The sequence below is a fragment of the Emydura macquarii genome, unplaced genomic scaffold (assembly GCF_026122565.2).
Source record: "Emydura macquarii macquarii isolate MOO-44397 ecotype Brisbane River unplaced genomic scaffold, CSIRO-AGI_Emac_v2 contig_1477, whole genome shotgun sequence".
NCBI classification, from domain to species: domain Eukaryota; kingdom Metazoa; phylum Chordata; order Testudines; family Chelidae; genus Emydura; species Emydura macquarii.
The window spans coordinates 14030834-14047480 of NW_027131614.1; the positions used below are offsets into that span (position 1 = coordinate 14030834).

Below are 16647 nucleotides of genomic sequence, written 5' to 3' on the forward strand. Positions count from 1 at the left end.
TTTTCAACTTTTGTAAAAGCATACCTTCTTCTGCACATTGGACCTGATGGCATCATTGCAGTCACCTTGCTTTCAATTGGTCCAAGGTGGCAACTTATTGGGATCACCGAAGAAGTATGTCTCCTCATTTGTGAATCAATTAATCATACTTCAAGAATACACCGTACCTTTTGTCACTGAAAACTGTTTAGTTTCATCTTCTCAACAGTTTTTAACAACCATGTTTCTGGTCCGTATAACAAAGCTGTCATCACTGGCATGTCGAACAATTGTAACTTAATTGTTGCACAGACATAGTGCCATCCTAACAAGCCTTTGAAGACACTGAACTGCCATTGAGACAAGATCGATCTGATGTGTGATTTCTTTGTATTTAAAACCTCCTGCTGTCAACTGGCTACCCAGATAAAATTAATCACCCATTCAGAGTCATTGCCATCTACATATAGCATTAGGAGGTCATTCATTTCCATTTTATAGGAGACATGCGTAGATTTGGTTTGATCACCAAATCTAAGCTTCTATAGATTTTTGCAGCTCTTCCATTATTAGCTGTAGTTGGTTCATGGTCTATTCAAATCAGGCAATATGATTCGCATTCTCAGAATCTCTAAAGATGAATCTTTACATTTACACCTCCTACTTTGACCTCGGTCAGCTTTGTCATCAGTTAGTCTAGTAGAACATTAAATAACATAGATGAGAGAATGCATCCCTTTCACACTCTTGATTTGACTGAAAATCAGTCTGTAATACATTGACCCTCACACAGCTAAATGTACTGCAGTACAGTTTCTCCACAAGGCATGCTCATTTCTCAGGCACCTCCTACTGACGTATCCATAGTACTAATCGATGCACTGAGTCTAAAGTGGCTGCAAAGTCTATAAACGTGATATTAACTTCTTTTTGTCACTGTAGTCATTTTTCAGTAACATTCCTCAGAACACATGTAACGGATTGCAGATTGACCTGTGCAGAAACCACACTGTTTGTCTCTAATTTTGGGGTTAAGACAGTAATTCAGTCTGTGCAGTACTATGAACATAAACAGTTTCCCTAGGACTGAGAGCAGGTGCTGTTTTTCATAAATATATAAACTCATGGGATAGCAAAGGAAGGGTTACATTAAATCAGCTGTTCTCAAACTATGAGGTGGACCTCCCAAGGGAGGCATGAGCTATGTGCTGCTTTTTTGAGAGAGAGAGCGAGCGCTCTGGCTGTCAGCCACAGGAGATGGGAATAAAAGGGGACAGCCAAAGCCCTGTTGCTTGGGCTTTCCTTCCCACCCCCTAATCCCTCATCAGGAGGCAGCCCGGGCGCAGGCGCTTCTCTTTCTTCCCCCCCCCCTTCAAGTGGCAGGGCTCCAGCTGTCAGTCCCAGGGTGGCAGCAACAGTTCAGAAGTAAGGGTGGCAGTGGGATGCTAACTCTGCTGTGAAAAGTAATATTGACAAATTCTCACTTCTCATATTGCCACCCTTACTTCCATGCTGCTGGTGCGGTACTGTCTCCAGAGCGGGTTGTCCAGCCAGCAGCCGCTTCTCTCCACTCTGCCATCAGAGCTGGGTGGCAGTTTCAGTACTTGTAGGGAGGAGGGGCATAAACAACTATAGACACAAAGAAGGGGGACCTGATCAAATAAGTTTGAGAACCACTGCATTAAATGAAAGTTATCTTTAAATTGTTAGGATCCAGTTCTCCAGACACTTTCCACTTGAAGTAGCGTTGACTACCATAAGTTATCCCGTTGACATAAGTGTTCGTAGGATCAGGTACTTGCTCTATATCAAATGTACTCTCTCTCTTTGACCTCTTAAATATTCATGTGAAAGATAAGAACATTGTAATGAACTGTACAAATTCAGCTGTGTTATAAAATGGGAGCTTTAAACCCGAGCAATGGTGTGTGTGTTCTCACAAATTTTGATCTGTGTAGTAAGATGACACGTGATCTAAATGTTTCTTAGGTACCAGTGTGCTCTTTTTTGAGATTATTCATTTTACTCACTATGATTGAATTACTGAGTATTCCTGTATGGAAGGAGAAGGGCACTTTTATCATCTTTAAGTGACAGAGCAAAATCAAATTTTTTACATGCAATGATTCACTAAGGTTGACATCAAATTCTGTTAAACCAAATAAAGTGAGATATGATATAAGAGAGGTTTTTTGACAGTTTCTGTTAGTGAAATTTTTAACTTTTTAATTTCTCACTTTCAGCTTTCATTGTAAGGTACAGTAAGTTTAACAGCTTTACCTCTACATACAGCTCGGAAGGACATTTAGTGATATTCAGAACTGGGGGGAAGGTGTCTACCATCTACCCCCAAATACTTGTCCACTCTTTAGTTTGTGATCTATTAAAATAAGAATTTGTGCGCAGGGCCAGCTATACTTTTATTATCTGCAATCAGGGTATGGTTGCATCTCTTCCTCATAATACCAAACCAAAAAAAAAAAAATCCTTAAAACTACAATATTGTCCTTTCTTCTGTAGATGGGAAAATCCACAGCTTCATTACAATGGGTCTTCCCCATCCTTGCAGCTTACTAGAGGCAGAAACAAAAATTTATTTCAAAATCCTGTAGACATAGAGCTGGGCTGTGATTTCATAGTGGACAATGAAGATTAATTTTCTTTGGATATCTTGTTCATATGTTAGACTATCAGTATTTTTCTTGACTTGGACTCTTTCTTGGTTAAAACTTGCTAGGGATGCCCTATGTTAATAAATCTAAGCCTCACTTGGATGGTGGGTTTTTTTTTGGTTTGTTTTTTTCAAAAACAGCTGTTAATTGCAAATACACTCTGATTCTGCATTGGCAGTATTGGCAGAGCTTTGATTTAACATAATCTTTGCTAGACTGTCTTGCCAGTTTGATTTTACTATATTTATACTGTGTATTAGTGGTTTACATTTTTATGTTTTTTTTAAATTTTCTTCCAGTAGCACCCAGAGTGTGCTAGGCTCCATACAAACACAAATGAACCTAGAAGTTTTAAATATGGCACTGTTTTTACAATACATAGGGTATATTTCCCTAATCATGAAATGTGTGGTGATACTATAATATTAGTTCCTTTAATTAAAACAGCAACAGGTTGGTGCAAGACTTAGATTTTATTCTATTTTACCAGCACGTTAGAAACTGTAGCACGTTTGGTATAATGCTGTTTTTATTTGTAACTTAGTTATTGTAAGTACTGGCAGTATTGCATCTCATAGGTGGATACTGCATATAACTTAACTACTCTGGCTGATATTCCTATTTCTGGTGTGTCCCTGATCTTGTATTATGGTGGTATCACTTCAGCTGGTCTCACTTTGACAGTTTGTTTACTTAGTTTCATTTTGCTTCTATTGTTACAGGACATATGTTTTATGTGAGCTGAAATCTTGTTGAGCAACTGGTTCCAACCAATAATATTTATATTTTCAGGCAACCTGTTACAAACCCCTTTAACATTTTTAGAAAATTAGTTATCTGAAATTTATACTATTAAGCTTTTTAATGCATTGATTTACAGTTCAGTATTCAAATAGTGTCTAAACTTTTTCTGAAAAATAGTAAATCTTATGTTTTATCATATTTCTGTGAACAGAGACTCTGGTACCCAATCCCAACTCTCATTAACTTGAATGGGAAGATAATTTGTGGTCCCATGCAGAGTGATGAGTAGAAGTTGTTAATGATAATAAATTGTCTAAAATTGCAAACCAGACATTTATTAAGTGTTTTTCCTTAGCAGTTTTATACTTTTAAAAAAGGATTATTTTGAGGACAACCTAGAGAATACTTTTTCTATGGTGTCTGTACAAAATAGCAGATTTTACTTTTTGCGCTGTCAAATTCGCAGGTTTTTTAATAATGAAGTTATATGAGGTTAGCTGGAATTATACAAGAATTCCTGCCAACTGTGATATAGGGAGCAGTAAACATACATGTGGCTTGCTGTTACATTAAACATTAAGTCCTATTTCATTATTAGATACCATATGGGTAATTTTGAATTTTAAGTTTCTGTACCTTTTTATGGCTAATGGCTTTAGTGGTTTTATTTTTTAAGTAACTTTTGCTATTGTGGTCTTTCTCTTTTCTGAACTGATTATTTTGTGTTCCATAATGTACTCTAAGGCTAAGATAAGAAACTTGTATTGAGGAAAAAGCTTTTGGGAAAAAGTTATTCCTACTTGAATTGGTCAGTGAAGTTTAAATAGATACATTTTTCTTAACGAAAAAACAAATTATATTTTAAAGGAAATAGGTATTATAGAAAACTTTCCTTCTATATGTTTTAATTTTGGTGGACACAATTAACAGAATTAATGGCTGTTTCAGAGTTACAGTGCCCTGTTAAGGTGTCATTTCTTGAAAGTTAACTTATCGCTCCTTGAGGCATTAGCTTGTATGGCACTGCTGTCAAATTTTAGCACCTAAATGTAGGAGCCATCCTTCAACTTCAAGAACTGAACCACCTGTATACATTTTGTCCAAAGAATCTGAGTATTATGAAAGAAAAGTATGCATTGTTTATATGACCCCAATCAGCAAAGCACTTCTCTGTGTGCTTCTCTATAGAGGGATGTGCCTAATTTTAAGTGACTGCTTTAATGCTGTACTGATTCATGCTCTGGTCTCTTGTTTTTATCCTCTTTAGGACAGACCTCCTAGTATCCCTTTAATTTAAGGGCATTCTGAGTATTATACAGAAACTCAAATGAGACAGTTCTTCCCTGAAGAGTTTACAATCTAAAAGACAGTCACAGGGAAGAGAAGACAAGACTCAGTATGAGACCCAGAGGGAGGGAGTTAACTAAGATTTTTGCTCCAGCATTATTCTTCAATGATATGAAATTGGGATGGAGGAAATGTTTGACCCAGGCTAGTTGTGGGGATGAAATAGTAAGGAAGAAAGCTCCAAAGGCAAAACTGAGCTATTTACTAAAGTATAATTATGCCTACAAACAAAACTATTATTGGCCACAATTAGATGAGTTGTAGGATGTTGTTGTAGAGTTTTTTGTTCTTTCCAAATATAATAGTTTATTAATGAGGGGCCAAATCCTGCCCTCTATTAAGCTCAGTGAAATTACTCTATTGATGAATTTGGCTCATTAAATTCAGTTGTGATTAAGCATAAGAAAATAATGAAAAATGTCCAATCTAATATCTAAATCCATTTCCTTTAAAGGAATATAACCATATAGCTTATACCACCAATTTTGACTTAGCTTTAATTTATTTAATAGGGAATGTCCCCATGATGCTGTTTTTAAAGTTCTACAGTCAAGAAGGCTGTGGAATAGTGGTTAGAGCAGGGACATTGGAGACTGAACTTGTGGGTCATATTCTCTGCTTTGCTGCTGACTTTCTGCACAACTTTCAACGTGTTACTTAGTCTCTGTGATTCCATTTAAAATGTATTATTCCGGGTAAAACGGGAATGGTGCCCCACAAGGTAGGTAGGAAATGGGATACTTATCTCTAAGGCATTTTGATATCTTCTTGTACAAGGATTTGCAGAAGATTAAAGTGGCAGCTGTTTGTCATATCTACAGCTGCATTTGCTTTCTTGTTGTAGCACCAGCACAAGCTATGTCACCATAGATCTGGGAACTGAGATTAATCAATTATGCTATTAAGCAAATAGGGAATTAGAACACAACATGGTTGGATTGTATGTCCTAATCAACACAGTGGGGGGAAGGTATCAAAGTTTGTCAATCAGAAAATAGTTTAATTATTGTTTGTAAGGTTCTAAATAGATATGACACATAGCAGAGAGAGAGAAAAAAACTAAAGAGTTCTTGATACATCATTTAAAAATAATGGTGGAATAGAAGCTCATAGGTATAAAATTAACACAGACACAAGGGTTCTGGCTTCATGGTAATAGCACTGGCATACGGATAATGGAAATAGGTTGAATAGCCCCCCTCTTATTTTTTTTTGAATCTTTTCTTCTAACTGCATATTATCCACATCATAATGCTTCTGTAGTGTGCTGATCATTTGAGATACTGAGTCCTAAATGTGGCAGTTATTTGAAATAACACTGCATAAATAGATCCATATAAATCTCAATTCATTATTTTTCTTTTAGAACTACTACACCAGGAGAGACTAAACTTTTAGCCTCTGAAATCTATGACATCCTTCAGTCTTCTAACATGTCAGACATGGACGGTGTGAATGAAATGAATTCTTGCCGGCGGAAAGCTCAGTTTTTTCTGGGCAGTACGAATAAACGTGCCAAAACAGTGGTTTTACATATAGATGGCCTTGATGATTCGGTAAGTAAATCTTAAATGCTCATGATCACTAGGAATCAAACTGGGAACAATAGAGAAATACTGTGATAATGTGCATGCATGTTATATTCAAACATACTTTGCCCCAAAAAAGAAGTGCATTCAGAGAATGCTTGTATAACTTTCATGTATTGCCAGCAACTTCTCTGAATCATATTTTGAAGTACTGATATATAATTTAAATTCACCCAAGATGTTTAATATAAGAAATATTTATGGCTAGTTGCTTTAATAAGTTGGTATTTTTAAATAATTTCATTTCCATCTTTGCCAATTTTGTTTCCTGTTTCAGTCGCCTTTGGAATAAATCAGGTACTGCCTTTTATCAGTCTCACTTAATGATATCTCTGTGGTCAGAGCATTGGGATCAAAACCACTCCTTATTTTTACATAGTTGCCTGTACAGCATGAGAGATTCTAGACATTGACTAATCTTCTGTTATAACTCGAATGTAAGGAATGTTGAATTTTGTTAGTTCCCTTTTGCTACATCTTTTTGTAGTCTGTGAGATCTTTTCTACTATAATGACCAAACTGGCACTTGAGATAGTGAGGTCTCACTGAGTCTTTATGTAATGTCAGAATAACTTCTACAGATTTATCCACCATACCCTGTATGTAACACCTCAGGGCTATGTTTGCCTTTTTATGGCTGCCAAACAGCATGTAGATTGTTTAAGCATGTTTTTCACAAGTGCCCTCAGGTCTCTGTATCTTCAGCTTTGTACCTATTTTAAATGATCAAACCTGATCCTTTGTTTTGTTTATGTTTCGCCAAGTAAGCATGTCTGGGAACCTTGTTTATCAATAGCATTCCCTTCCTCATATTGTCTTGTGAATACATTTAGCTCCTTTTGAAATTAGATTGTACTCCAAGTCATTTGTATGCATAGTAAAGAAATTAATACTTACCTTGGAATCCTTTACTTGTTCATGGTATAGAGAGGCAAATCTTTATCAGCAACATTTGCTTTTGTGTCTTCAAACCAGTTTTTAATCCATTCCAATAGTATGCTCCTATTATGTTTACTGACATTGTAGATCATTTGTTTGTGCAACAGAGACTCTAAAGCTTCTCTAAAACCCGGATAAACTCCTTTGTCTGCCAATTCAAATACATGCAATCCTTTAAATGGATTGAGGCTAGTCAGTCTGAAGACCAGTTATTTGCATTCTCTGACAAATGGAGCTAATGTAGTTCTTTGCAGTTTCACTCTTTAAGTGTTGTAGCACAGATATTCTTTGCTATCTTAGTAAAAAGTATATAACAAGGTATATAGACAATTGAATCCAGGAGCAGAAGTTCAGGCTTCTCTGGTTGCTTGGAGCACACCAGCATGTTTTCTCAGTTCGTTATTAAAGGAAAAGAAAAATCTGGCTGTGTGCTGGCTGGATTAGCTAATGTACATAGTGCTATGAGTTTCATGAGACTATCAAAGAAACCCTAGTGATATTGTAGGTGCCTGCTATAACACAGTAGCAGTAAAACATACCTACAAAGCAGTTTTAAATGTTAGAATACATTGGAAATTATCAAATGGCAGAGGATGTGAACAATAATAATAACTTAGCTTTAGATAGCACCGGGGTGGCCAACCAGTCAGAGACGAAGAACCGCAAAGAGCCACGTTTACCTTTTCAGTTTCCCCTGGTCTCTTACCCTCTGCAGAAAATTCAAGCTGATTCCTCAATTTTGGGGGCAGCTTGTCAATTTCACTAGTCAGTTTCCCCTCATCTCCTACCCCCCCCACCCCATAAGCTTGTCAATTTCAAAAAGAGCAAAGAGTGAGCCACATTTGTATGACCAAAGAGCTGCATGCGGCTCGCGAGCTGCAGGTTGGCCACCCCTGATATAGCACTTAACAAAGAAGACCTGGTCTGAGGTATCTGTGTAACTGCATGTATACATATGCATGGCTGGCCTCAGTATTTTTTTGCCAGGTCTGTGAAACATTTTGTTATCAAATAACTACCTCCATCCTTGCCAAAATTAAAACAAACAATACAACTTCTCTCTCCACAAATTGACTCTTGTCTGCAGTGATGACCCATCACCTCTGTGTATTCATGTGAATGGTTTGTATTGTTGTTTTTCTTTTTAAACTTAAGCACTATCTCAAAATATCAAACAGATCTGCAGTAATTCAAAGTTTTGGACAGACCTTTATGATTTTTTGGGCCTACAAATTCATATGTCATACTTGACCTACTTTACACTTTTTAACAGTTAATTTTCTGTAGGAGCAATTGGAAATCCTGTAAATCTTTCTTAACTTGCTGGAGACCTGAAGTAGTTCTTGATCAGTTCCTTCAAAATAAAGCTACATTCTATAGAGTTTGATAATGATCTCAGTCAAAAAACAAAAAAAGTAATGCAACAGAAGTCTGTTGATTGAACTACTGCAGTCTAATCTTCCAGATAAGACTTCCTAGTAGTAACAAATGTGTAGTCTGTATGATTTTAGCCAGAGTTGGCAGGATTTTTTGTCAGCTCCAAATAACCAGAATCATTGATTAATTTTTGAGAACACTACGCTAGAGGTAGCCTTAGCACTTTTGAGCCCACTTTTTGTTATCCCTCCCAGTCCCCCACCAACTGTAAATGACTTTTGTCTATCATGATTAAGGATAAGATTATGTCATGGAAGTCATGGACTCTGTGACTTTCAGAGACCTCTGTGACATTTTCTGTTTCAGCCCTGTAGTGGTAGCCTCAGAGCTCTCAGTCGTCGCAGGCCGTGGCGAGCTGAGTTGTCAGCCACTGGAGCTGTGTCAGGGGCCCTGAAGCTGTCAGCCACTAGGGCTGTGGGTGCCTGACTCTCCCCTCCCTCCCTCCCCGAGTGGGCCTCTCATCCCCATCCTGCTCAGGCATCAATCATCTCTCCATATGCACTCCCTCCTTCCTCTCCATTATTTTAGTAAAAGTCACAGACGCTTCCATAAATTTTTGTTTATTGACCACAACCTGTCTTTTACTAAAAATAACTGTGACAAAATCTTAGCCTTAACCATAATTACTCCATAATTCACTGAGTTGGCCTGATGATTTTGGGAATCGTTGGCAAGATGAGTCTCTGATATGCATCTCAGACTTAACAGACTCATTATGTAAAACATAGATTCCTGTGAATTACCTTTTAGGTTTTGTCTTCTCCAACCCAGGTTCCATGCTGTAGTAGAATGATTGCCCAGCTGGGATTTGTTCATCGTTGCCAATATTTAGACAAGTATTGCAGAGGACAGTTGTCCAAATAGGTGGGGTTGTTAAGTCTCCAGCTAGTGAAGGGATTTGTATAATCTGGTGAGCCTGAGCATTTGAGTAGTGTTTTACAACTTAAAGTAGTAAACCATCTATGAAATAGGTAATATAGAATCATAGGACTGGAAGGGACCTCGAGAGATCATCTAATCCAGTCTCCTGAACTCATGGCAGGACTAAGTAATACCTAGACTATCCCTGATGTGTGTTTGTCTAACCGGCTCTTAAAACTCTCCAGTGATGGAGATTCCACAATCTCCTTAGGCAATTTATTCCAGTGCTTACCTACCCTGACAGTTAGGAAGCTTTTCGTAATGTCCATCCTAAACCTCCCTTGCTGCAGTTTAAGCCCATTGCTTCTTGTCCTGCCCTCAGAGGTTAAGAACACATTTTCTCCCTCCTTCTTGTAACAACCTTTTATGCATTTGAAAGCTGTTATCATGTCCTCTCTCAATCTTCTCTTCTCCAGACTAAACAAACTCAGCTTTTTCAATCTTCCTTCATAGGTCATGTTTTCTAGACCTTTAATCATTTTTGTTAATCTTCTCTGGACTTTCTCCAATTTGTCCACATCTTTCCTGAAATGTGGTGCCCAGACTGGACACAGTACTCCAATTGAGGCCTAATCAGCACAGAGTAGAGCGGAAGAATTACTACTCATGTCTTTCTGGGATGTATTAGCAGGAGCGTTGTAAGAATCATATTTGCTTTTTTTTTTTTTTTTTTTTTTTTTTTTTTTTCAACAGCATTACACTGTTGACTGATATTTAGCTTGTGGTCCACTATGAGCCCCAGATCCCTTTCCACAGTACTCCTTCCTAGGCAGTCATTTTCCATTTTGTGTGTGTGCAACTGATTGTTCCTTCCTAAGTGAAGTACTTTGCATTTGTCTTTATTGAATTTCATCCTATTTACCTTAGACCAATTCTCCATTTTGTCCAGATCATTCTGAATTATAATCCTATCCTCCAAAGCACTTGAAAACCCTCCCATCTTGGTATCATCTGCAAACTTAAGTGTACTCTCTATGCCATTATCTAAATCATTGATGAAAATTTTGAACAGAACCGGACCCAGAACTGATCCCTGCAGAACCCCACTTGTTACGCCCTTCCAACATGACTGTGAACCATTGATAACTACTCTTTGGGAATGGTTTTCCAAACAGTTTTACACCCACCTTATAATAGCTCCATTTAGGTTGTATTTCCCTAGTTTGTTTAAAAGAAGGTCATGCAGGACAGTATCAAAAACCTTACCAAAGTCAAGATATACCACATCTACCGCCTCCCCCCCATCCACAAGGCTTGTTACCCTGTCAAAGAAAGCTATCAGAAAGCTGACTGTTACATATTACCTTATTATCTTCTAGACGTTTGCAAATTGATTGCTTAATTATTTGCTCCATTATCTTTCTTACAGAAGTTAAGCTGACTGGTCTATAATTCCCTGGGTTGTCCTTATTTCCCTTTTTGTGGATAGACACTATATTTGCTCTTTTCCAGTCCTCTGGAATCTCTCCTGTCTTCCAAGACTTTTCAAAGATAATTGCTAATGGCTCAGATATCTCCTCAGTCAGCTCCTTGAGTATTCTAGGATGCATTTTATCAGACCCTGGTGACTTGAAGACATCTAACTTGTCTAAGTAATTATTCCCATTTAGAGAAACTGAGATACAGACTACATGATTTGACCAAGCTCTCAGAAGAGAAGACTGTATCAGTTGGTATATGTATCTATGTGATTATCCCTTGTTTAGTCTACTAAACCACGTTGCCTCTCACACTCTTGTGCCTTCCCTCCTCATGGCCAGAGGTGATTTTATTTGTCTTTCACTTATACAATGCAGTCTGCCGTATCTCTCTCTCGCACATACTGTTTCATGTAAAGATATTTAGTCCAGGCCTATTATATTGCCAGAGTTCTAATTATTAATGCTCTTTAGTATAGTCAAAAATGTGTTGACATTCATATGTGCATGGAAGTAAGCTGAGTTTTGCCTCTGTATAATCTAGCTGAAACAGTTTGTTAGCAGATCAATTAAATTAATGTTTCTTCCTGTATTGAAACCACATTTGTCTAAGTATTGACCAGTAATTACCATATAATAATATTAATATGCTTATATAGTGCCTTTCATTCAAAGATCTCACAGCACTTTTCAACTAAAATTAAATATTAAGATCCATAGAAATCTTATTTTGAACATAACACTTGAGTTTATGTAAGACTGTTAAGGTATATATATCTGGTAAGCCACTACAATGTAGCTTTTTTATTTGTGATAGCAATCTCAAACAATAGTTATTTTACTCTCTTTGTAATAATCATCTTGTTTTCTAAATATTAAAAAAGTAATAAAACGTGTTAAGGTAATAGATGCAACCAGTACAGGTCAATGTAATGTTATTGCACAGTAGACAAAACACATTGTCGTTTTTTTGACCAAACATTTTTTCCCTTGGAATCAAAGTTTAAGATTATGCTGTGCTTTGATGTCCATGAGTTGCCACAGATGAGGTAGCTGAAGGATAGAACAGCTGCTTTGATGCATTCAGTCAGTACGGATACAAGGTGTCCGATAAATAGCAACTTAAACACTAACTACACATCAATGAGCACTCCACTCAGTCAGGACTTAACCACGGGGGACTGTTTAGCTGATCGTACGGAGAAAAACATTCTTTGCTTTTCAGCACTTTTTCCTGATTATTTACAGTTGATTCCATCCTTGTTTGACTTTTAAAATGTAAGCAAAAATGTTTTAAATTGTGTTATGACAAGATTTATAGCAATTTTAAATGTCAGTTTATGTATATTAAAAATAATTGTAACCTGCACTATTTTCCCTCCCAAAATTATCTTATTTATCAGCTGTCTGAAAAGATGCAGGAGTTTGTTATAATAGTCATGGTTAAAATTTTATATAGCCTTTGCATTAAAAATGTTTTGGTTTTTTTTTTGTTTTTTTAAGTCTCGAAGGAATCTTTGTGAAGAAGCCTTGTTGAAAATTAAAGGAGTTATTAGCTTTACATTTCAAATGGCGGTTCAAAGATGTGTGGTCCGAATTCGCTCAGACTTAAAAGCAGAAGTAAGTACTTACAACTGTGCTTGCTTTCAGGCCTACACTTCAGTTGCTGTTCTATAATACTAAAAGTCTGCCTTTATTTTCCTTGTATTTTCTCCCTCTTGTAGGCTTTGGCAACAGCAATAGCATCAACCAAAGTTATGAAAGCCCAGCAAGTTGTGAAAAGTGAAAGTGGAGAGGAGGTGAGATACAGTTCATTCCAAATAGAGGTGGATCTGGCTTGGATCTTTGTTACCTGTACTACCATGTCCATCACTTCTATCCCTAAGCAAGGCACAGTGCATTATGGTTAAGGTTAAGATTCTGTCACAGTATATTTAGTAAACGTCAGGGACAGGTCCTGGGCAATAAACAAAAATTCATGGAAGCCGCAATCTAGCCCTGACTTTTACTAAAAACACCCTGGGGGAGGAGGGAAAACCTCCTGGGCTTGCAGCCGCTCAAGCCCCAGGAGGCTTACCACCAATCAGCTGTTGAGGCGCAGGGGGGCAGCCAATCAGCTGTTTGGCAGTAGCAGTCCCGCCCCAGAAGTCATGGAGGTCCCAGAAAGTCATGGAATCCGTGACCAAATTGTATCCTTAATTATTATACTTGTCAAAGCTTCATACACAACATAAAGAAGTTAAAATGTATCCTGACCAAAGATGTGCATCCATATAATAGTATTGCGAGAAATTACTGTTGAATTGTTTGCAAGATCTGTAAAGATACAGTACAGCCATCTCTTTCTGACACTAGAATCTCCTTATCTGGAGAGATCAGTCTGGAAGCTGACGTTTGCCTTCTTGACAGAAACCATCAGTGTGGTTTTATTTCACAGCTGTAGAGAGAGAGATGGTCTGACTTTTTGGTAGTATGTTTTTACTTTAAACCTGTACTTTTCTTGTATATGGTCTACATATAATGGATTGATAATAGCTAATATCTACCATAGCAATTATTTAAAGAGTGACCCTGAGAGGTGTTTATTGCCTCTCAAGATAAGGCCTTTATATTTTTTTAATTCATTTTGATTCACAACATTTGACGCATTCTTAAACTCTTCTATTCATCAGGTGCTGGTTCCATTCCAAGATACTGCTGTAGAAGTCGAGCAAAATACAGACCTACCTGACTATTTACCAGAGGATGAAAGCCCTACAAAGGAACAAGACAAAGCAGTTTCCCGGGTTGGGTCACACCCAGAAGGTGCAGCCAGCTGGCTCAGCACAGCGGCAAACTTTCTGTCCAGGTCTTTCTACTGGTGACTTGGATTTGGGGTTAAAGGACTGCATGAACCAACAGGGTGGCCAGTTTTCCATTGGTGTGGTGAACTGCCAAGTGCAATTTGCAATAAATTATCACAAAAAGATTTTAGATTACACAAATGTATGCTGCATTTTACCTTTTATTGGCCATTTAGCCTGTTAGGCGGGTCAAAGGACAGAGGCTTCAGATCAAGTCGCTTTTTGTTTGTTTTCATGTACATTTTATTGCCTCCTTTTTTAAATGGGTCCACTATTAATAACCAAACACTTATGCTTATGAAGCTTTACATTTGACTTCACACGAAGCAGACAATAGGGAGAACCCATTCAACTCATGTCTCAGGACTTCTGTGCAAGGAAATTCTTATTAGTGCTAGTTGTGCATGAATCAAAATGCCTTTTTTGTTTTGCCTTATTTCAGATTAAGGATATTTCTTTTGGTTTTCTAGACATTAACTCCAGATGAAAATATACCCTGCCTTTGTTTTGCCTTTTGTTTTTGCCAACCATGTTCAGAACAAGCATTTCATATTAATTTTCTGTGTTAAAATAAAATTGCTACACACTTGAACTTTATAACTCGTTATGTTTATTGAAATATTTTTCAGCCCTTAAACCACTGGTGAGCTATGAGATTAACACATAAAGGATTAAATGTGCAGAAAGAAATATGTATGCATATGTTATACAGTAAATAAAATGCTGTAGGAAAATCATGTCAGTGATGGGTGTGAGTGACTCTGTGTATATAGTACCGGATGCTACTGACTGCTATTTAGGCTGGTTAAGAAGATCACAGTCCAACAACTGTGATCTGCTCAGGTGATATTGCAGTTTCTTCAGAGGTAGAAGGTGGGTTGTTGGCCTTACTCAGTTACCACATAGTGTCCACTATTAGTGAACCTTTATGAAACTTTATAAACTTGAAAAATAAAGCAAATTGAATGCCTGTTACGCCACAGTGCCACTCTCATAAATTTTGACCTTAAACTTTTATTGCTTGGCAGAAATCTGATCTGTAGTTATTGTTTCCTCCTACTGTCTTTCATGATATTCCCATGAAAGCGAATCTACCTGGATAAGACAAAACCATACCTGAACAATTGGCTTTACCTTGTTGTTTTCAGACAGTGTAAATTTAAAGGTGTCTTGGTCATTACATCTTCTCTCAATTTTATGACCAGAAAAGATAACAAAAGTAAAACTTCTGTAAGTAAAATCTATCAGATTATTAGATACTTGAAATATTAGCAAGCATTTTCAGTGTTCTGAAAATTACAGTACTGCTTTGCATCACGGGAATACAGCTGAAAAACTGTAATTCTATTATAAAACTAATTATAAAAAATGTTTGGGGAGTCTCATCCATGCTATAATATTGGCTACATTTACAATTTAGAGACTGAGACAAACATCTGGTCCAGTAAAGTTGCTCCACTGTGTTATGGGCAGGGAATAAAAATCATCCCTAGGCTGTCATATTAATGCAACAATGTACAGAAAAAAATAGTGTAAAATAGCAACAGTAACAAAAGTCAGAGTTGAACCATTCAAATTCAGTGTCATTCTGGGACAAAAAAGCTTACTTGCAGACTAGATGTCTCTGTTTTTAATGTATCTAGTTCATTACGATTCAGGTTTACACGCACAGATTGAAAATACAAGCTTTCCAGAGCATGTATTGCTTTAAATATGTAATATTACTCATATTGCCTTCTAGAATGTTACAGTACCAAATGTGTTTGAAAAGCCCTCTGTTCTATAGCCATGAATGCAAAGTTTACTTTTCTGTGTTAACATTTGTTTGCATTTTGCATTACTGCACATCTACTTACTAAATGACTACACACCTTTGGATATTAATGGTTCAGTACAAATAGGAATTACAGTTTGTGTGTTCAATCTTTAGGTATGCTATTTTTTGACAGTATTGCAGGTCTTGTAGAACAGTTAAGGTATCTGTAAGGTTTTTTTTAAAATATATTGTAAAATAATAAAGGGTAATATAACTAAACAGCCTTTTGCTTTCTGTGGTTTTTGGGGTATAGTAATGACATTTGGCTTCTGTTATGTTCTTGTGTTTTCTATTTCTAAAAGCTCATGCTCTTAATTTTTGGATTTCAAGAGAGAATAACACAAATGCCTAGTCATAATAATAAATGAACCATGCTCAACCATTGCTTTGGTGTATTATTTCCTGCATGCTGCAAGGATTTTTAGAATGTGCTTTTATTTAAACAGAGTATTCTTCAAATGGCTGTGCATATTAACTTACAGGTTTTGTGCTACCTGGTGCAGCCAAATGGTAGAACCTTCTCCCAGCAGTGCCCATGAGACTGCATATGCAGCTCAGCAGTAGTGCCTGATTATCCGCCTGAAGAGGAGGATAAAATACTGTTCAACAAGAGGAGCTATCAGATGGATACAGACTTTGATCCTGATTTGGCACCTGATGAACATATGTGTTGCTTCTGCATCATCTCCTTTTGAGGACACTTTGCAGTTCCGTGATGGCATCCACTATGGCATCCCCTTTGAACTTACCTTCATTTGCTATGGCAAAGATATCACATCTGGTATGCAACATTTTTGGTGCTATTTTCAGGTGTTTAGTGTTACCACCTGTGCTGGATGGTCTTTTGCAGCCAGCTGAGACTATTTGGGCTACCCCTACTTCTTGTCAGTCTGTATCTAAGAAAACTGAAAAGTTGTTTCAGATACCTCATGAGTTTTTTAT

At 37.2% G+C, this 16647-nt stretch overlaps 1 protein-coding gene across 4 annotated transcripts in view; it reads left to right on the forward strand.

The window, feature by feature from the left end:
- The window catches only part of ARMC1 (armadillo repeat containing 1), a 46359-nt gene extending 30433 nt beyond the window's left edge, over nt 1–15926 (forward strand). For all 4 annotated transcript variants that reach the window (XM_067553689.1, XM_067553687.1, XM_067553688.1 and 1 more), the window contains exons 4-7: nt 6109–6298; nt 12550–12666; nt 12771–12845; nt 13719–15926. In XM_067553689.1, the coding sequence (XP_067409790.1) occupies nt 6109–6298; nt 12550–12666; nt 12771–12845; nt 13719–13910 (574 nt within the window). In that variant the 3' untranslated portion in view covers nt 13911–15926. The remainder of the gene's footprint in view (nt 1–6108; nt 6299–12549; nt 12667–12770; nt 12846–13718) is intronic.
- Nucleotides 15927–16647: the final 721 nt, after the last annotated feature.